The 22,722-nt window shown below is 44.9% G+C and overlaps 1 protein-coding gene across 1 annotated transcript in view; it reads left to right on the top strand.

Annotated features, from left to right (window-relative positions):
* LOC111960901 (lipoxygenase homology domain-containing protein 1-like) overlaps positions 1-22,458 on the top strand; it is a 55,244-nt gene extending 32,786 nt beyond the window's left edge. Inside the window, exons 21-39 of the mRNA XM_070439532.1 lie at positions 158-262; positions 379-507; positions 605-769; positions 2,787-2,968; positions 3,124-3,240; positions 3,501-3,663; positions 4,213-4,367; positions 5,054-5,263; positions 5,824-5,950; positions 6,205-6,413; positions 8,754-8,939; positions 9,411-9,538; positions 9,644-9,761; positions 16,787-16,964; positions 18,742-18,927; positions 19,188-19,358; positions 19,772-19,910; positions 20,275-20,430; positions 20,581-22,458. Of these exons, the coding sequence (XP_070295633.1) occupies positions 158-262; positions 379-507; positions 605-769; positions 2,787-2,968; positions 3,124-3,240; positions 3,501-3,663; positions 4,213-4,367; positions 5,054-5,263; positions 5,824-5,950; positions 6,205-6,413; positions 8,754-8,939; positions 9,411-9,538; positions 9,644-9,761; positions 16,787-16,964; positions 18,742-18,927; positions 19,188-19,358; positions 19,772-19,910; positions 20,275-20,430; positions 20,581-21,061 (3,305 nt within the window). The 3' untranslated portion in view covers positions 21,062-22,458. The remainder of the gene's footprint in view (positions 1-157; positions 263-378; positions 508-604; positions 770-2,786; positions 2,969-3,123; positions 3,241-3,500; positions 3,664-4,212; positions 4,368-5,053; positions 5,264-5,823; positions 5,951-6,204; positions 6,414-8,753; positions 8,940-9,410; positions 9,539-9,643; positions 9,762-16,786; positions 16,965-18,741; positions 18,928-19,187; positions 19,359-19,771; positions 19,911-20,274; positions 20,431-20,580) is intronic.
* Positions 22,459-22,722: the final 264 nt, after the last annotated feature.

The following is a 22,722-nucleotide window of genomic DNA, read 5'->3' as shown; positions in this document are numbered from 1 at the left end:
AAAGTATTAATTTTCTATTCCCTCTGGAAAACAACACATGCTAACCTCTAGGTGTTGTTAATCACTAGTTATACAATATAACATTAGATTTGACTGAATAATAACAATGCATTATCACAAATACATTGTCATCTGATTTGGTTGATGTGTCTGTCAGCCATGTCCACCACCTTCACAATGAGGGTAAAGACTGGAGACAAGAAGTACGCGGGCACTGATGCCAACGTGTTCGCCATCCTGTATGGCATGAAGGATGATACAGGTAACGATGCTTTACAGACACTGAGATGGGTGATATACAGTACATGTTTGTGTCCTAGAGCGTGTGTATTTGTATATCCTACTAACTATGATATTTACTGCTGTGTGTTTTCACAGGCATCATAATGCTGAAAGCATCCAAGTTACATAAGAATAAGTTTGAGCAGGCCATGATTGATGAGTTTACAGTGGAAGCTGTGGATATTGGAACACTGAAGAAAATACGCATAGGGCATGACAACTCAGGTTAAACAAGCTCATACATATATATGATATGTGACTACACATATTATGTACACACACACACACACACTTCCAGTGATAATGTGTTATGCCTATACAGGGGCAGCATCAGGCTGGTTCCTGGACTGGGTAGAGGTGGATGCCCCCTCCCTGGGCCAGAGGCTGAGGTTCCCCTGTGGTCGCTGGCTGGATAAGGGAGAGGACGACGGGGCCATTGTCAGGGACCTCTTCCCTGCAGACCTCCAGACTGAGCTCTACACACCATGTAAGAACCAACCTGCAGCATACTATACTTAGATAACCCACGTTGTAGCCGACTAGCATACCACTACTCTACACAGTGTTACTATCCTATATCAAACCATATAAGGCCATACCTGGCATACCAAGAGCCAGCCTAATGCACCCTGTACTTATTGTAGATAACCCATATCGTACAGGACCCTATACTACCATACCATGCCATATAGGGCTGGGAATTGCCAGGGACCTCACAATACAATATTATCCCGAAACTTAGATGCCATTACAATATGTATGCCATTCTCACGATTCTATATATATTGTGATTCGATACTGCGATTTACTGTGATTGTCTGGTACAGAGAGACAAGAGAGAGCATGTCAAAATGAGTTTTGATCAGTCAGGGAAATAAAAGTGCTGAAAACATGTTGGCTCAGCATTTAAAAAGAAGATGGAGAACAAGCTACCTACAGAAACCAAAAATAATTATAATAATATAATATATGTACACTACCATTCAAAAGTTTGGACACACCTACTCATTCAAGGGTTTTTCTTTATTTTTACTATTTTCTATTGTACAACAATAGTGAAGACATCAAAAGTATCCACCCTTTGCCTTGATGACAGCTTTGTAAACTCTTGGCATTCTCTCAACCAGCTTCACCTGGAATGCTTTTCCAACAGTCTTGAAGGAGTTCCCGCATATGCTGAGGACTTGTTGGCTGTGGAGGCCAGGTCATCTGATGCCGCACTCCATCACTCTCCTTCTTGGTCAAATAGCCCTTACACAGCCTGGAGATGTATTGGGTCATTGTCCTGTTGAAAACAAATGAGCTAAGCGCAAACCAGATGGGATGGCATATCGCTGCAGAATGCTGTGGTAGCCATGCTGGTTAAGTGTGCCTTGAATTCTAAATAAATAACTGGCAGTCTCACCAGCAAAGCACCCCCACACCATCACACGTCCTCCACCCTGCTTCACGGTGGGAACCACACATGCGGAGATCATCCGTTCTCCTACTCTGCGTCTCACAAAGACACGGCGGTTGGAACCAAAAATCTCAAATTTGGACTCATCAGACCAAAGGACAGATTTCCACCGGTCTAATGTCCATTGCTCATGTTTTTTGTCCCAAGCAAGTCCTTTCTTATTGGTGTTCTTAAGTAGTGGTTTCTTTGCAGCAATTCAACCATGAATGCCTGATTCACACAGTCTCTGAACAGTTGATGTTAAGATGTGTCTGTGAAGCATTTATTTGGGCTGAAATCTAAGGTGCAGTTAACTCTAATGAACTTATCCTCTGCAGCAGAGGTAACTCTGGGTCTTCCTTTCCTGTGGCGGTCCTCATGAGAGACAGTTTCATCATAGCTCTTGATGTTTTTTTGCGATGGTTTTTTCACTTGAAGAAACTTTCAAAGTTGAATTGACTGACCTTCATGTCTTAAAATAATGATGGACTGTCATTTCTCTTTGCTTATTTGAGCTGATCTTGACATAATATGGACTTGGTCTTTTACCATATAGGGCTATCTTCTGTATACCACCCCTACCTTGTCACAACACAACTGATTGGCTCAAACGCATTAAGGAAAGAAATTCCACAAATGTACTTTTAACAAGACACAACTGTTAATTGAAATGCATTCCAGATGACTACCTCATGAAGCTGGTTGAGAGAATGCCAAGAGTGTGCAACGCTGTCATCAAGGCAAAGGGTGGCTACTTTGAAAATTCTCAAATGTAAAATATATTTTGATTTGTTTAACACTTTTTTGGTTAATACATGATGTGTTATTTCATAGTTTTGATGTCTTCACAATTATTATACAATGTAGAAAATAGTAAAAATAAAGAAAAACCCTTAAATGAGTCGGTGTGTCCAAACTTTTGACTGGTACTGTATTTACATATACTGTGTATATACAGTATATATTTTTATACTAATTGATATTGCGATATGTAACTGTATCAATATTTTCCCCCCCATGACTAATGATATATGATACTCTAAGCCTTGTTTTCCCTCTGTCACAGTTGTGCCCTATGAGATCAAGACGTTCACCAGTGACCTGTTTGCAGCGGGTACAGATGCAGATGTGTTCATCGTGCTCTACGGCCGAGACGGGGTGTGCACCCAGCAGAGGTCTCTCTGTGTCAACAAGAGGGAGAGGACCATGTACTTTGAGAGGGGAGCTGAGGACATGTTCATCGTTGAGGTACGACCAGACACCCATAAGACAATGTAAAGAGCAGACAGCTGTGTAGGGAAAATATTATTCTGGAATGAGGATGATAAGGATGTGGATGATGTGTATGATGATAATGTGCCTCATGATGATGATGAGGGTGATGTTTCTGTAACACTGTGGAGTTGGAGGACGTGGGTGATGTCATAGAGAAGATCCGTATTGGTCATGACAACAGAGGGCTAAACGGAGGCTGGCACCTGGACAGAGTGGAGATCAGACGACTGCTGAGGAAGGGGAAGGTACACAGGAGAAAGGCTACTCTGTTACTCAGTTACAGATCTATAATCAGCTTACCCTCCCCAAATCCTAACCTCAACCATTAGGTAAAATTTCCAAATAACTGATCTAAAACCAGTGTCTAGGGGCAGGGTAAAACTACACCGGTCTTCACTATTATATATCAAAACAATACAATTTTTAGTCACAAGGTGGTGCTCTTCTCCTCTTGGAGAGACCTGGAGTATATTCAGTCACACACTGCTGCTCTGGCTTTCTCTAGGGGTCGGAGACTATTATCTTCCCATGTGAGCGCTGGCTGGCCAAGTCAGAGGATGACGGAGAGACAGTGAGAGAATTAGTACCTTCTGACATCATAACGGAGAAACTACTACGAGATGGTACCCTGAAAGTCAGCGAGGTTGAGGTGGAAGATGCACTGGAGAGTACGTACACACAGACACATGCAAACACACGCTAACACACGCACGCACACACACACACATTTATGCCTTAGCATTACACGCCCTCCGGGTCGCATAAACACACCAGCTGGTGCAAACACGCAAACAAACAAATACACACACACCACACACACACACACACACACACAACACACACAACACACACACACACACACACACACACAACACACACACACACACACACACACACACACACACACACACACACACACACACACACACACACACACTGAGGTGGCAAGATTCAGTGGAGAGTACACACACGCACACATACACACTGGAGGCTGGCCATTACAGCAGAGTGCACCTCTTTGTTTGTCAGACTCTTTGTCTGCCAAGTAAATAATGAGGCAGTTTTCTGCTTAAATTGGTCTCTTTCTCCTCTGCAGTCACGCAGAGTGTCGGCAATTTGTTCCCATTTGAACACTTCAGTACATTGTTATGCCTTCCGTCTGTGGGTTGTCTATCTGTGTTTTCTTATCTGTTATCTGTGCCCATCTCTGCCCGTAGCTCACACTTACAAAGTGTCTGTGATGACGGGCGATGTTTACGACGCAGGCACCGATGCCAACGTCTTCCTGACCATCTACGGAGACCTGGGAGACACTGGCGAGCGCAAACTCAGCAAGTCTGAGACCAACGGCAACAAGTTTGAGAGAGGAGCGGTAAGAGACAGAATACAGACCTTACCGTATTCCTAACTACGTATCCCTGACTACGTATCCCTGACTACGTATCCCTGACTACGTATCCCTGACTACGTATCCCAATAAACATACACATGAATGACAGAAAGGCCTAGTATCCCTGACTAGGCCTTTCTGTCATTCATGTGTATGTTTATTGGCTTTTGCATCACAGCATAAAATTGTACAATAATTTTAAGACAGTATACACTGAGTGTATAAAACATTAAGAGCACCCCCCCTCCTTTTGCCCTTGACTCCAATGCTTCATACAGTTGTGCCAAGTTGGATGGATGTCCTTTGGGTGGTGGACCATTCTTGATACATACAGGAAACTGTTGAGGATGAAAAACCCAGCAGTGTTGCAGTTCTTGACACAAACCGGTGCACCTGGCACCTACTACCATACCCAGTTTAAAGTCACTTAAATATTTTGTCTAGCCCATTCACTCTCTGAATGGCACACATACAATCCATGTCTCAATTGTCTCAATGCTTAAACATCCTTCTTTAACCTCTCCTTCATCTACACTGATTGAAGTGGATTTAACAAGTGACATCAATAAGGGATCATAGCTTTCACCTTGATTCAGTCTGTCATGGAAAGAGCAAGGCTCCATAACATTTTGTACACTCAGTGTATGAGCCCCTGCCTTCTATTCCAGGTGGATAAGTTCACCATTGAGGCGGTGGACCTGGGTCAGGTGTTTAGAATGAAGATTCGCCATGACAACAGCATGATGAGTGCTGATTGGTACCTGGACCAGGTGGAGGTGGTTGACGAGGATACGGAGGAGGTCTTCCTGTTCCTGTGTGAGCGCTGGCTGTCCAGGAAGAGAGAGGACAGACGCATCGAAAGGATGTTCTATGTCAAGGTAATGTTATAGAGGCCTTTTGGCCTTGGTGTGTTTGTGTGTGTGTGTGTGTGTGTGTGTGTGTGTGTGTGTGTGTGTGTGTGTGTGTGTGTGTGTGTGTGTGTGGTGTGTGTGTGTGTGTGTGTGGGTGGTGTTTGTGTGTGTGGTGTGTGTGTGTGTTGTGTGTGTGTGTGTGGTGTGTGTGTGTGGTTTGTGAGTGTGCCACAGTGTGTACACCAATTTATATGTGACTATACTTCTGCGTCAGTTATTGTGTGTGATGTATGAGTGTATACACGTGTGTGTTGGGTGTGTGTGTGTGTGTGGTGGTGTGTGTGTGTGTTGGTGTGTGTGTGTGTCTGTCCTGTCTGTCTGTCTGTCCTGTCTGTCTGTCTGTCCTGTGTCTGTCTGTCTGTCTTCTGGTCTGTCTGTCGTCTGTCTGTCTGTCTGTCTGTCTGTCTGTCTGTCTGTCTGTCTGTCTGTCTGTCTGTCTGTCTGTCTGTGTGTCTGTGTGTCTGTGTGTCTGTGTACACGTACACAAAGAACCCTGGCAAGTGTGTGTGACCTGAGTATTCTCTCAGGGTTACGAGGGGGAGAGGGAGTCTATCCAGGGCAGTAAGAAGAGCTCAGCCCTGATCATGAAGAGTGTGGACAGCAACATGAACAAGAAGAAGAAGAAGGGGGAGGACATCCAAAAGGAGAGCACCAGTCAGTAAACACACACTACTGTCAATATAAACACACACATCCATTCACAACCCCCTCCCCCAGCACACACACATTGACAAAAAACGAGTTATGAAAAAAGACTGAATTTCACCAGTTTCATGCATTGCAATGAGCTGATTGATAACTCCAGACAAAAGTCTTTATTTGCATTCTGCTTTGTAGAGGCAGAGTTTGGAGAAACAGCTGCTCACTCTTACACATACAATCAAACACATTACCTTGTGTCTCTGCAGTCATCCCATACCACTTCACCATCTCCACGGGGGCAGAAAACGATGCCAGTACCTGCAGCAGGGTCTATGTGATCATCATGGGGCCAAACCACACCCAAACACAGAGGCTGTGGCTGGACCTGCCTGGGGGGAAGAAGTGCTTTGAGTCTGGGTCTCTGGAGTCCTTCGAGGCTCATGGAGCTGACGTTGGTGAGATTAAAAAAGTGGAGGTAAGTAGTTGAAATGGACTGAAATAGACGACAGCAGAGCCATCTATTTAAAGAGTTGGGCCAATGCAGTTTCTGCATTATGATGCATTTACATGACACATCCAGAGGTGGCGCTCCTAGTGGCTGGGGACTTTAATGCAGGGAAACTTAAATCGGTTTTACCTAATTTCTATCAGCATGTTAAATGTGCAACCAGAGGAAAAAAAACTTTAGACCACCTTTACTCAACACACAGAGATGTGTACAAAGCTCTCCCACGCCCTCCATTTGGTAAATCTGACCGTAATTCTATCCTCCTGATTCCTGCTTCCAAGCAAAAACGAAAGCAGGAAGTACCACTGACTCGCTCAATATGGAAGTGGTCAGATGACGCAGATGCTAAGCTACAGGACTGTTTTGCTAGCACGGACTGGAATATGTTCCGGGACTCATCCGATGGCATTGTATGCCACATCAGTCACCGGCTTCGTCAATAAATACATCGATGACATTGTCCCCACAGTGACCGTACGTACATACCCCAACCAGTAGCCATGGATTACAGGCAACATTCGCACTGAGCTAAAAGGTAGAGCTGCTGCTTTCAAGGAGCGGGACTCTAACCTTGGACGCTTATAAGAAATCCCGCTATGCCCTCCGACGAACCATCAAACATGCAAAGCGTAAATACAGGACTAAGATTGAATCGTACTACACTGGCTCCAACGCTCGTCGGATGTGGCAGGGCTTGCAACCTATTACGGACTACAAAGAGAAGCCCAGCCGCGAGCTGCCTGTGACACGAGCCTACCAGACGAGCTAAATTACGTCTGTGCACGCTTCAAGGCAAGCAACACTGAAGCATGCATGAGAGCACCAGCTGTTCCGGACGACTGTGTGATCACGCTCGCCATAGCCGATGTGAGTAAGACCTTTAAACAAGTCAAAATTCACAAGGCCACAGGGCCAGACGGATTACCAGGACGTGTACTCCGAGCAGGCCCTGACCAACTGGCAGGTGTCTTCACTGACATTTTCAACCAGTCCCTGGCCGAGTCTGTAATACCTACATGTTTCAAGCAGACCACCATAGTCTCTGTGCCGAAAAACACCAAGGTAACCAGCCTAAATGACTACCCGTAGCACTCACGTCTGTAGCCATGAAGTGCTTTGAAAGGCTGGTCATGGCTCACATCAACACTATCATCCCAGAAACCTTAGACTCACTCCAATTTGCACACCGCCCCAACAGATCCACAGATCACAACAATCTCTATTGCACTCAACACTGCCCTTTCCCACCTGGACAAAAGGAACACCTATGTGAGAATGCTGTTCATTGACTACAGCTCAGCGTTCAACACCATAGTGCCCTCAAAGCTCATCACTGTTTTCAACTCTCTAGAGACAGCAAGAGCGGTAGAGATACTCTGAATGATCGGCTATGAAAAGCCAACTGACATTTACTCCTGAGGTGCTGACCTGTTGCACCCTCTACAACCACTGTGATTATTATTATTGCCAAAGACTCCAGCCACCCTAGTCATAGACTGTTCTCTCTGCTACCGCACGGCAAGCGGTGCCGGAGCACCAAGTCTAGGTCCAGGAAGCTTCTTAAGAGCTTCTACCCCCAAGCCATAAGACTGCTCAACAGCTAATCAAATGGCTACGCTATATACATATTACTTGAATTTCCTCGACTAACCACATTGACTCGGTACCGGTACCCCCTGTATATAGCCTTGTTATTGTTATTTTATTGTTGCTCTTTTATTTTATTTTATTTAGTAAGTTTTTTTTTCTTTTTTTCTTAAAACTGCATTGTTGGTTAAGGGCTTGTACGTAGGCATTTCACGGTAAGGTAAATATTCACGGTAAATATTCAGCGCATGTGATAAATACAATTGATTTGATTTGATTTACATGACACTGTAACATTCTTTGCCAGCCTTTAACTAATACATGGGGAATATTTAAACAGTGCTATGTAACTGAATGTCTGGAATTAGACCTACATTCTAAAAGTTGGCCTAAATATATGGCTCTGGGTGCCAAAACTCATTTTGGGTGCCGATAAACTTAAAATGTAGATGCCAGTACTCATCATATTTTAGTGCCAATATTTTATAAGGGGTGCTGGTACTCAAACTGTAGAATATTGTTGTGCTGAGCACCGGCCCAACTCAAGCACCGGTCACATCTCTCTCTCTCTCTCTCTCTCTCTCTCTCTCTCTCTCTCTCTCTCTCTCTCTCTCTCTCTCTCTCTCTCTCTCTCTCTCTCTCTCTCTCTCTCTCTCTCTCTCTCTCTCTCTCTCTCACGCACACAGAGTTTGATATGATTGCTCTATGCCCTCCTTGTAGCTCGGACACGACGGCGCCACTCCGGAGAGCTGCTGGTTGGTTGATGAGCTAGCTGTTGGCGTGCCAACCAAAGGGGTTAAATACATTTTCCAGTGTAAGTGCTGGTTGGCCAAAGATCGGGGCGATGGACTGACTGCCAGGGTGTTCAACGTGTTGGATGCAGATAGCATCACCATCTCCCAAAAGGCAAGTCTCATTACATTAGTTCCTTTACTGGTACAGTAGTCAGCTGTACTTACTCTACCTCCTAGTTAAACATCCATTACCTGCTAATACAATACTGAACACCTACAGTACATTGTCATGTCTGTTTTATATACAAAGCAGGGAGGCTGCTGAGGGGAGGACAGCTCATAATAACGTCTGTAAAGGAGCGAATAGAATCAAACACATGGAAACCATGTGGTAAATGTTGTTGATACCTTTTCACTTACTCTGCTCCAGCCATTACCACGTGCCTGTCCTCCACAATTAAGGTGCCACCAACCTCCTGTGATACAAAGATACTGTTAAACACAGCCTTTTTGTCACAATGATCAGTTTAACTGGCAAAGTATGTTTCAATTAATCAAACAAATGTTCATTGATTTATTTGATTGATTAGTTAATTTATTAGTTAACTGATTAATGAATTGATTGATTGTGTGTTAATGTCAGATCATCTATGAGGTGACGGTGGTGACGGGAGATGTTCAGAACGCTGGGACAGACACCCAGATCTACGTGTCTGTGTTTGGGACCAACGGCACCACAGAGGAGATCCTACTGCAGAAGAACGAGGACAGGTAACAAACACACACCTGGCCAAAAGTTCACCCACCTGACCAAATGTTCACACTTGAACCTCTCCCTTCATGCATTGCGCTCACACACACTCTGGCTGTCTTTAGGTTTGAGCGAGGTCAGGAGGACACGTTCAGCCTGGAGGTCGATGATATTGCTCCCCTGAGGAAGATGAGGGTCCGTATTGACGGCTCTGGTAGCCGACCTGACTGGTTCCTGGCTAAGGTCAGCACTGGAAATATGTCACAGTCTACACTCTTAGAAAAGGATACCAAAAGTGTTCTTCACCTGTCCCCATGGGAGAACCATTTTGGTTCTGGGTAGAACCCTTTTAGGTTCTAGATAGCACTTTTTCTTCTAAGAGTGTACCGACTTAATTCAACAATGAGTCCACACACTACAGTTGTAGGGTCTTTGATTAGTCAGTCAATCAATCAAATGTATTTATAAAGCCCTTTTAAAATCAGCCGATGTCACAAAGTGCTATACAGAAACCCAGCCTAAAACCCCAAACAGCAAGCAATGCAGATGTAGATTACTTCATGTTTACTGTAACAATACAATAAAATACAATACCATGATAACAGGTGTAGGGATTTCTGCAGGGATTGCCACATTAACTAAGTGTCCGTGTCCGTGTCTGTCCGTGTGTTGGTATGTGTATGTGTGTGTGTGGGTTGTGGTGTGTGTGTGTGGTGTTGATGGGTGTGTGTGGGTGTGTGTGTGTGAGAGAGAGAGAGAGAGAAAGAGAGAGAGAGAGAGAGAGGAGAGGAGAGAAGAGAGATTAAGAGAGAGAGAGAGAGAGAGAGAGAGAGAGAGAGAGAGAGAGAGACGAGAGAGAGAGAGAAAGAGAGAGAGAGAGAGAGAGATGAAGAGAATGAGAAAGCCGAGAGAGAACAAGAGAGAGAAGAGAGAGAGTTCCAACCTGAAGAGAATAAGAAGAAGATGAGAGAAGAGGAGAGAAGAGACGCACAGCAAGAGAGAGAGAGAGAGAGAGAGGAGAGAGAGAGAGAGAGTAGCACGCGAGGAATAGGAGAGAGAGAAGCAGAGACGAGAGAGACAGTAAGAGAGACAGAGAGCACAGAGACAGAAGAGACATGGTGAGGCTTTGTGTTGTCTGTAAGTCTTATGGGCACAGTGTTGGCTCAATTCACCAACTTATCCCCTCTTATGCCTCCGTCACACCGACTACGCAATCATTGAGCAAAATGGTACGCAGCATTCATCTCGGTATGTTGCTAACAAAAAACGAAAAAATTTCAAAGTCACTAACACTTCAGTCTACCATTCTGTCAAGGCCGTCTAACTCAAAGAGATCTTGATGCATACGTATTGATAAAATCAACAACGCACCACACCAAACGCACGCAACTGCCTCTTGCAACGCAATGCTGCAAGGCAATCTTAATAGAGCATGTCCACTGAAATTTAGAATTATTCTCCTGGTACTCAAAAATGCGTCTAATTAACATGCTTGTCGGTATGATGACGGACAGACTCTCTGACCTTCTCATATTATCTAGTCTCACATCCCAGTATGTCCACACACACACACACACACAACACACACACACACACCACACACAACACACACACACACACAACACACACACACACACACACACACACACACACACACACACAACACAAACACCACACACACACACACACACCACACACACACACACACCACCACACACACACACACACAACACACACACACACCACACACACAGATCCCGCCTGCAAGGCGATAGGTCACGTGGGAATAATTCAGCCCACCACCACCAGACACAGACACACTCACGCAATGCTGCCACAGTAGGCAGAGTGCCACAGACCATATGACTGGTGTCTATGAGGTGACTTCAGTAGAATTGGACATTGTAATTTAGATCATTGACCCATTTCTACAGCTCAGTGTATGGCCGAGTGGCGATCTAGCTCGTTTGACTTACTTGATCTGTGCAGTATTACAGTTCCACTCGTGTGTGACATTTGCCAAAGAAACTGGTCTTTTGTTCACTCTTCAGAAATGAACTACCTCATACATTAAATGAGCTGAGGAATTAGATGAAATTGATGCCTGATTGTGATAACCCCACAAGTATCCAGTCCAATACCACAACACACAAAGGTCTATGCAAATATTCCAATACTCTCACCTTTGAGATGCCTATCTCACGTTGTGGGCCAAATAATCGTCTTTATTATTATAGCTCAAAACAATACAACTTACCCTTCCTACTAAAACAGATAAAGGTTTTTGACTTTGTAGGTAATACTTCTTACACATCTATTTCAAGGCTCATAGTATTGTCATGGAAAAGGGTGAATTGTTATGTTCAACCAACCAATGCGCAACTCCGCTGGAAATCCAGCTCATATTGGAACCATTGAGAGTGCGCGAAAGGCCAGTCTCTTTGACATATGCCAAAGGAGTAGAATGCTACAGAGACTGTTACCAGACTAGGTTGGAGCATGCAGGCGCAGAGACTGGTTACCCAGACTAGGTGCGAGCATGCAGGGTACAGAGACTGTACCAGACTAGGTTGGAGCATGCAGGCTACAGAGACTGGTACCCAGACTAGGTTGGAGCATGCAGGCTACAGAGACTGGTACCCAGACTAGGTTTGGAGCATGCAGGCGTACAGAGACTGGTACCCAGACTAGGTTGGAGCATGCAGGGACAGAGACTGGTACCCAGACTAGGTTGGAGCATGCAGCGGCAGAGCACTGGTAGCCGCAGGACTAGGTTGGAGCATGCAGGTACAGAGACTGGTACCCAGACTAGGTTGGAGAGCAGGTGCAGAGCTGGTCCAGACCAGTGGGGACATGGAGCCTGCGAGACTTTCCAGACTAGGTTGGAGCATGCAGGCTGACAGAGACTGTACCAGCGTACGGTGTGGAGCTGCAGTTGCGCACGAGATGGTATCCATTGACTAGGGTTTGACATGCAGCTCGGCGACTGGTACGCGCAGACTATGGTTGGAAGCATGAGGCTATCAGAAGACTGGTAGCCCAGACTAGGTTGGAGCATGCAGGCTACAGAGACTGTACCTGCAGCGTGCAGAGGTGGAGCATGCAGCGTCAGAACGTGGTACCACAGGACTAAGTTGGGAGCATGGCAGGCTACAGAGGACTGGGTAGCGGCAGACTAGGTTGGAGCATGAGCTACGAGAACTGTACCGCTCGGTTGGTGCGCCCAGACTAGGCTTGGAGGCATGCAGGTACGAGGATGGTACCGCAACGTAGGGTTGGAGCAGGCAGGTACAGAGACTGGTACCCAGTACTCAAAGGTTGGAGCATGCAGTGCTAAGAGAGCTGGGTATAACCCGATATGGTTGGAGCTGGCGGGAGACTAGAGACTGGTACCGCAGACTAGGGTTTGGAGCATGGCAGGTACGAGACTGGTACCCAGACTGGAGGTTGGGCATGTGCAGGGCTACAGAGATGGTACGGCGGTTGCAGACTTAGGTTGGAGGCATGCAGCTACCAGAGACTGGTACCCAGGACTAGGTTGGAGAATCAGGGGTACAGAGACTGGTACCCAGGACTAGGTTGGAGCATGCAGGGTACAGAGGACTGGTACCAGACTAGGTTGGAGCATGCAGGGTACAGAGACTGTACCAGACTAGGTTGGAGAATGCAGGTACAGAGACTGGTACCCAGACTAGGTTGGGCATGCAGGGTACAGAGCTGGTACCCAGACTAGGTTGGAGCATGCAGCTACAGAGACTGGTACCCAGACTAGGTTGGAGCATGCAGGTACAGAGACTGGTACCCAGACTAGGTTGGAGATGCAGGGTACAGAACTGCTTACCCAGACTAGGTTTGGAGCATGCAGGGTACAAGAGACTGGCTACCCAGACTAGTTGGAGAATGCAGGTACAGAGACTGGTACCCAGACTAGGTTGGAGCATGCAGGCTGACAGAGACTGGTACCCAGACTAGTTGGAGCATGGCAGGCGAACAGAGACTGGGACCCAGACTAGGTTGGAGCATGGGCAGGCTACAGAGACTTGCGTACCCAGACTACGGTTGGAGCATGCAGGCTACAGAGACTGGTACCAGACGAGGTTGGAGAGCAGAATGCAGCGGTACAGAGACTGGTACCCCAGACTAGTTGGAGCAGCAGGCTACAGCAACTGTTACCCAGACTAGGTTTGGAGCATGCAGGTACAGAGACTGTACCCAGACTAGGTGGAGCATGCAGGCTACCAGAGACGTGGAACCCAGACTAGGGTTGGAGCATGCCAGGATACAGAGACTGGCTACCCAGACTAGTTTGCGAGCATGCAGCTACAGAGACTGGTACCGCAGACAGTTGGAGCATTTGCAGGGTGCAGACACTGCGTACCCCAGACTAGGTTTGGAGCATGCAGGGTACAGACTGTACCCCTGGTGAGCATGCAGGCACAGAGACTGGGTACCCAGACAGGTTGGAGCATGCAGGCGTACAGAGACTGTACCAGACTAGGTTGGAGCATGGCAAGGTACAGAGACTGGTACCAGACTAGGTTGGAGATGCAGGCTACAAGGACTGTACCCGGACTAGTTGGGAGCATGCAGGTACAGAACTGGTACCCAACTACGTTGGAGCATTGCAGGTAAGAACTGTACCTAGGACTAGGTTGGAGCATTGCAGGTACAGAATGGTACCCAGACGTAGGTTGGAGCATGCAGGCTACAGAGGACTGGTACCCAGACTAGGTTGGAGCATGCAGGGTTACAAGAGACTGTACCCAGACTAGGTTGGAGCATGCAGGTACAGAGGGACTGGTACCCAGACTAGGTGGGAGGAATGCAGGGTACAGAGACTGGTACCCAGACTAGGTTGGGAGAATGCAGCTACAGAGACTGGTACCCAACTGGTTGGAGCCATGCAGCTACAGAGACTGGTAACCCGTGTACTAGGTTGGAGCGCATGGCAGGGTACAGAGGACTGTTACCCAGACTAGTTGAGCATGCAGGGTTACAGAGACTGGTACCCAACTAGGTTGGAGCATGCAGGGTACAGAGGGACTGGTACCCAGACTAGGTTGGAGAATGCATGCCTACAGAAACTGGCTTACCAGACTAGAGGTGTGAGAATGCAGGCGACAGAGACTGGTACCCAGACTAGGTTGGAGCATGCAGGGTACAGACACTGAGATGAGTCTGTTCACCACAGACGCACAAAGCAGCCTGGTCTCATAGACTAGATGTAACATAACAAACTTAAATGTGGGACTCTCAAATGAATATGATATGTTACGTTTGGTATGGTTACATAAGACAGAAAGTTACTTAATTAAGGCAAAAATGAAAGTAGGGTGGGTGGTTGTTTGGTCAGAGTGGATGAGTGTGCGTAGAACGGGAACATCTAGCAACCCAAAGGTTGCGTGTTTGAATCTCATCACAGACAACTTGAGCATTTTAGCAACTTTGCAACTATTAAGTATGTTAGCTAACCTTTAACCTAACTCCTAACCTTAACCCTAACCTTAACCCCTAGCCAAGCTAACCTTAGCTTTAGCCACCTACCCACTTAGCTAACGTTAGCCACAACAAATCGGAATTTGTAACAAATCATACATTTTGCAATTTTGTAACACATTGTACGAAACTGAATAACTCTGTTCCAGTTCTGTTTGATGGTCAACATTGAATTGGCAGCTGGCTTTTCCCTTTCAGTACAAAATTCACTACGATGCCAAGACCTTACCACTCAGATGGGAGAAAAGGCATTTCCTATGCAGGAACAACCCCTCCATGTCTCTCCAAATCACCCAGCCTGCCTCTAGACTAGCCGAACAGTAGCTAAGCAGTCAAGGCTCATACCCAGCCGTGTCTGTCAGTGGCTGGGCCGTGTCCTTGAAATGACCCAGTAGCTGTACAGCATCCCAAAACAGATGTGTGCTGCCAACGTTATGGATTACACACACAGAGCATGTTTATTTCAAATGGCCACTGCAGTGAACTGGGCGCACAGCCAGCATGCTAATCCCACTCAAATTAATATATTGATGGAAGTTAATGCAGGTTGGGCTGCCTGAGCCAAATCCTTGTTTTTTAAAATAATGGGCTAATTTCTTCAGTTACACCCTATCCATGACAAAGGATCAAATACACTGGGAGAGGCAAGTGGAACAGAGATATTCTCATCATGTTACAGTATTTATATATACAGTATATGTATATTTCTGCATTTTATCACTATGGATTATGGCTCATCTTTGTTGGTATTTGTCTGGCATTGTCCTACGGATAATGGCATTGTCCTACAGATAATGCCATTGTCCTACAGATAATGCCATTGTCCTACAGATATGGAATTGTCCTGCAGATAATGGAATTGTTCTACAGATAATGGCATTGTCTTACAGATAATGGCATAGTCATACAGATAATGGAATTGTCCTAAAGATAATGACATTGTCTTACAGATAATGGAATTGTCCTAAAGATAATGGCATTCTCATACAGATAATGGAATTGTCCTAAAGATAATGCATTGTCATACAGATAATGGAATTGTCCTAAAGATAATGGCATTGTTATACAGATAATGGCATTGTCCTACAGATAATGGCATTGTCATACAGATAATGGAATTGTCCTAACGATAATGGCATTCTCATACAGATAATGGAATTGTCCTAAAGACAATGACATTGTCATACAGATAGTGGAATAGTCCTAAAGATAATGGCATTGTCCTACAGATAATGACGTTGTCCTACAGATAATGGTGTTGTCCTTCAGATAATGGAATTGTCCTTCCGATAATGGCATTGTCTTACAGATAATGGAATTGTCCTAAAGATAATGGCATTGTCATACAGATAATGGATTTGTCCTAAAGATAATGGCATTGTCATACAGATAATGAAATTGTCCTAAAGATAATGGAATTGTCCTACAGATAATGGAATTGTCCTAAAGATAATGCACTGTCTTACAGATAATGGCAATGTCCTTCAGGTAATGCATTGTCTTACAGATAATGGCAATGTCCTTCAGATAATGGCATTGTCCTTCAGATTGTCCTACATACTGTACATGCATAGTGTTGATTGATGGTTTCTCCCAATAGAATTACAGCAGTTATGTAAAGGCATGGACTGCCATCCTCACCCTTTAATATGCGCAATACAATCTAAATGTGTAAAAAGGTTGTTACTGTGGGTAAGAATATGTCATTGTGTCAGTCACCTTACCTCGTAAAATAATGGTTAAAAATTATAATTAATGATGATTTCCCCCAGATCATCATGCGTAACCTGACCACAGAGGAGGTGTCAGTGTTCACCTATGAGGAGTGGCTGTCTAAGACCAAAGGACCCAAGAGGACCATGATCTGTGAGATGGCTGCTGTGGTAGACGAGGAGGAGATGGTGGAGATCACCACCTACATTATCCAGGTCAAGACCAGCGACATTGGAGGTGGGTCAGTCAGTCAGTCAGCCTGCCAGTCAGTCAGTCAGTTAGTCGGTTAGCCAGGTAGCCAGTCAGTAATTCAGTCAGCCAGCCAGCCGGTCAGTCAGTCGGTCAGTAAGTCAGTCAGTCAGTGGCAGTGCACAGACAAACCACATTCTACAGTCTTCATGTTTGTCCATCATGTTTGTGTGACTGACCAGGGTTCCCTATTCATAAAGCGTCCGAGTAAAAAGTGCTAGGATCTGTTTTGTCTTTTAGATTATAATAAATAGATAGGAGAACCTGATCCTAGATCAGAATTCCTACTCTGAGACCCTTTATGAATACAGGCCCATGTATCAAACTCAAGACTATATTATACCACTGAATTAAAGCTGAGTAATTACTGTAGTTCCTGACACTGCACCAGATTCAGCTTCAGTCCTGTTCCTAACTAGCTGGGATGTGTCTGTTACACTATATTCTCCTGTTTTACTTTATCTCTGTGGTGCAGCGGAGTCTCTTTGCTGCTCGGAGAGACACGAAGCAGCAGCAGAGGTGGAATACGACAATCCATTTTGAGTCATAGAGGCTAATGAAAGAGAAACTTCTCTGAAACCTCTCGCTCTGCTTTGGTTCTTTAGCCGTGCAGTTTTCCACCGCAGAGGAGAGAGAGGAAGACTGCTGTTTGACACGATAGAGGAGCTAGGTGTCTGAGCTAGCTTCAAAGAGCTCGTCATTCTGCCCTTGGCTGCCTGTGTTACTGAAGACATGTCTTCTCACCAAACCTGTGTGTGTGTGTGTGTGTGTGAGAGTAATAATGATAATGAGCAGAGCTGTCACACACAAGACATCAGTGAGGCACTGACTGCTCTGTGAACATTTACACTTACACACACACACCACACACACACACACCACACACACACACACACACCACACACACACACACACACACACACACACACACACACACACACACACACACACACACACACACACACACACACACACAACACCACACACACACACACACCACACACAACACACACACACCACAACACACAACACACCACACACACACACACACACACACACCACACACAGGTTACAGACATGTGAGACACATGCACACACTCAAGCACACATACGCGAATCAGAGGAAACAGGGCTTCTCTGGTTTCTCAATTGAGGTTTGATAAGGTAGTTGGTTAGTGGTTAATGGGGGACTATTGGAAAGGCAGTCTATGGAAGCAAATTGTATTAGTGATTTGATTATTTTTCAAGAATGTCAGACTGCTGATGGTGAAGTGATGTTTGAAAAGGCAGAAGGTTAGTAACTGATGGGGAATGTTTGCAGGGACATGTTTGTAAAATCAGTCTATGAAAGTAAACTGTATTGGTGATTTGATTATTTTTCAGGAATGTCAGGAATGTCTGAAAAGGCAGTCTGGTGACTGTACGGTTATTGGTGAATGAATTTTTATGAAGGCTGTAGTGTCGACTGATGGTGAGTTGAGCAATGAAAAGGCAGGCAGTTAGTGGTTAATGGAAGATGTCTGAAAAGGTTAGTGAATTAGTTTGTAAAATACATTTTTAAGGCTGTAGGCTATACCTGCTAAGGATGAGTTGAGATTCATGAAGGTGCAACAAAGGTGGTTCAGTGAACCATGTTTGCATGGCCTTTAGCTCAGAGGGCTAACACAGTCTTGTGGTGCACATGAGATCTGGGTTCGAAACCCAATCAGCCAATAGCACCGCAGTTTTTCATTGAAGTTGGTGACTCTCCTCCCTCTCTGCACAGGGGCAGGCACTGACGCCAACGTGTGGATCATTGTGTTTGGAGAGTGCGGTGACACTGGGACCCTGGCGCTGAAAGAGTGCCAGAAATCCAACAAGTTTGAGCGCAAGCAGACAGATGTGTTCCGTTTCCCTGACGTGCTCAGCCTCGGGGAGCTCTCTAAGGTTCGGGTGTGGCACGACAACTCAGGTGAGCCAATCAGTCATCAGGAATATGATGACATGACAGGGAGGGGAGCCAATTACGATCACAGTGAACCAGTCAAAATATGAAACCTGCACGCCTATTGACTGTAACTAAACTCTGTGTGTATGCACCAACTGATGGTGAACTACGTAGACCAATTCTTCAGGTTTCTCAGCAATACTTTGACTCAAAACACAACAATATATGTTTCACGCCTGTCTTTCTGTCACGTGTTTCCTACTCTATTGTTATGTCATGATCAGGGCCTGCTCCAGGATGGCACATAGAATACATTGATGTGAAGGATGAGGCCTTGGACAGGACATTTCGCTTCCCCTGCGACCGCTGGTTGGCCCAGAACGAGGACGATGGTCAGATCATGAGGGAGTTGTCCTGCGCCAACAATGACATTTTAGACCTCAACGAGAAGACCAGTAAGATCAGCCGCACACAAGCCTTATCTCTCTTTAGTAGTGTTTCTCCTGGTCTGGTCATCCAGTCAGGAAAATCTCCTAGCTTTACATTACTCCAATCCGATCATAATGAAATCACTACAGTGTACTATATTATGTAATCTACTTTGAATCCTATTATATTGCAGTGTTTCTCAAATGCAGTCGTCACGTAACCCCAAGGTTGCAAATGTTTGTACTAGCCTGCTAAGCTCTTTATTAGCTGAATCAGGTCTGCTTGTAATGGGCAAGAACAAACATTTTCAACATTGGTGTTACGCCAGGACTGGACACTGACCATACTAATGTCAATGTTTGCCTAATGGACCGTTCATATGAAGAGAATACAGTCCTCCCTGGGCCAAGCTAACGCACTGTCTACTTTTGATTGAAAGAATATGAAATTATTACCACCACGGCGGACACAGATGACGCAGAGACCAAAGAGAACGTCTGGATCGCACTGGAGGGGAAGAAGGGGCGTTCAAAAGAATTTATGATGGAGAACTCATCAAAGAAAAAGAGGTTCTTGCGGTACGCTGCTCTTCAGATTCGTTTAAAAACGGGGTTTTTGTTTGTGTAAAGAATGAGCAGAAATTATTGGGGTTTTCTCCCTTTTTTATTACGACAGCCAGGCTCATTGGAATGATCTCCCTTGGCACAAGGAACGCTTTTACAGACTCAACAGTATACTCTACTCTCAAGGAATTCAATCACTAGTAATAAACTCATTAGACATTTCCAGGCATGTAATGAAGAGCTCATGAAATCTAATCCGACAATCTATTTTTCAAGAATAACATTTTTGTTAATGATTTATTAAATTCTAGTCAGTTGTAATATTATTCCCTTGTCATATTCTTTAATGGTTTAAGGTTATGTGGTTATTTTCATTCAGGGGAAACAAGGACAAGTTTGAGTTCTCCTCCAAACAGCTTGGTGACATCGCTGGCATCTGCCTGGGCCACACCCCCAAGGATGGGAAGAAGGTGAAAGGTGAGGCGTTCTGGCACGTGGAGGAGGTCGTTGTCATAGAGAAAGTGCTGGGCAACAGGTGAGTGACCCCTAGCATGACCCCAGGTATATAAACCACCTGGGGCTTATTCGGTAGGGTGTAAAGCCTTGCAGCTCGCAATATACTGTGTGGAAACCCAGGAGTTTTGTGTATTGTGGAAGAGACAATCATTCTCCTTCTCTATCCTAGGTTCATATTCATCTGCAACGCCCTGATCCCCCTCTCCTCGAAGAGGGACGAGTTTGTGACCATCGAGTGCACCAAGGCCATCGAGAGCTTCGCCAGCAAAGCACGCAGCCTGGTGCCTGTCAAGTACGAGATCATCCTCATCACGGGCGACGAGAAGGGGGCAGGCACCGATGCCAATGTCTTCATCACCATCTACGGCTCCAACGGAGACTCGGGCCGCCGGTCGCTACGTCAGAAGTTCCGCAACCTGTTTGAGCGTGGCCAGACGGACCGCTTCCTGCTAGAGATGTTGGACATGGGTGAGCTGCTGAGGGTGTGTGTGGAGCACGACAACACCCGCCTTAGCCCCGGCTGGCTGCTGGACCGCGTGGAGGTCACCAACACGGCCAACGGTGTCACCACCATCTTCCTGTGTGGAAAGTGGCTGAACACCAAGAAGGCGGACGGACAGATCTTCAGGGTCCTCTACCCAAAGTACTAAAGACCTCATATTGAGACTTCTCTACTATATGAAAACGTATGTTAAGCCTCAGGACTCAATTGCACAGCAAAGGATAGAGGCCTCGCCGTGTGTTGGACTCTACCCAAGCAACTCCGTAATGGAGAGATACAAACTCTTTGAATGGAGTTTGGATGTGGGCAACGGTTTATTTTTTTATTGCCTCTATATGGTCATGATCTCAGGAAAGGAAAATGTTTATATTTTTCTTACTACATTTCTAGAATATCTTATAGTTTAGCTTTATTGCATTACTACCGAAGGCAAGTGGCCTGGCGTTTATGGCTTAAACAGAATAGGGTCATAAGGCCAGGTAACATGATTGTGCCACCATTTTAAAAGTACCTATTATCAGGAATGGCATGTTGCTCAGCTGCTTGGTTGTAAATTAGGTTTTATAAGAGAGTATACTATTTTGTACTGCTTATTCCAAAACACTTTTTGTTTTTCAAAACTGCTTTTTAAGATTGTGGTTTGACTGATGTGTTCATCTCCCGGTGAGATTTCGATTACCTTGTGAAGGCAGACTCAGAAAACAAATCAAAAGAGGATTGTCAGCCTCATCAGGATGGAGATCATGTGTCTCATTCTCAATGAAAGCCTTTTGTAGGGATTCTTTTTTTTCATCCTTCTCCTCTAACTTCAGAGTCATAACTGGCCTTAATTGTAGGGACACAAGGTAACTTCTACTCACTCACAAACACCAGATTTATACACCTTCCATTTTATCCAATTTATTACAAAAAGAGCACATACAAAAAGGATAATATACCAGCCTTGAAATAAAATGTAAATAAAAAAAACAGAACAGTTTGGGTTTAGCGATGCAACTTTTAAAATCATTATTAGTAGTAGTAATAAATAAAGTACAAAATTCCACCAAATGTGAATCTAACATTTACACAATATGCTCATCCAGTTCATCAACACACTCATCATTAATGAGCTATTGCTTTAATATTAATGATAAATAGTTATATTCTCCGATAAAATCTCCTATATTGAAAAACATTGCGCAGTCACGGCTAAACAGCAGACCTTATACAAAGATGGCGGCAGCCCTATCACTGGCACTTTTTGGGATATTTTCTCTTTCCTTCAGTTTTTCAGATGCAAGCAGCAGCAAAATTAATTCTGTAATATTCTTTGTATATCTACAAATATTTTCACCATATACTTATATACCATTGAGAATATATTCAAACCTGAGAAAAACATGCATTTTTAGTAAGGTTGTGCTTTAAGAGATCCTCTGTCTGTTCTTGTTTTACATAGAGAGGATTGTGATAGGAAACATTGGATGGGTTCTGAGTGGAGGGAAGGATGGACGGTAAGAGAAAATAAAGAAAAGGAAACGAGGGAACAGAAAGGCAGGAAAAGAGGGAATATTAAGAATAATTAGTGTAGCGCAGATGAACACAGTGAAACATTTTCACAAAGATTGGTCAAATATTTCCTTAATTTGTATAATAGATAAAGTAAATATTTCAAAGGTATTACTAGATTAGGTCAAGGTTTAACTAAAAAAGATGGAGAGAAATGTCTATTTCCGAGTACTCTTAAAATGCTGCTTTCTTTATTCTCATAGATATCCACAGATCTATTTGGTTAGTGAAAGCAATACCACGCCACCTTGAAGTTCC

This window comes from Salvelinus sp. IW2-2015, linkage group LG4q.1:29 (genome assembly GCF_002910315.2).
Source record: "Salvelinus sp. IW2-2015 linkage group LG4q.1:29, ASM291031v2, whole genome shotgun sequence".
Classification (NCBI taxonomy): domain Eukaryota; kingdom Metazoa; phylum Chordata; class Actinopteri; order Salmoniformes; family Salmonidae; genus Salvelinus; species Salvelinus sp. IW2-2015.
Note: the sequence above shows the minus strand (reverse complement) of the source record. Positions and strands in the feature narration are given on the sequence as shown.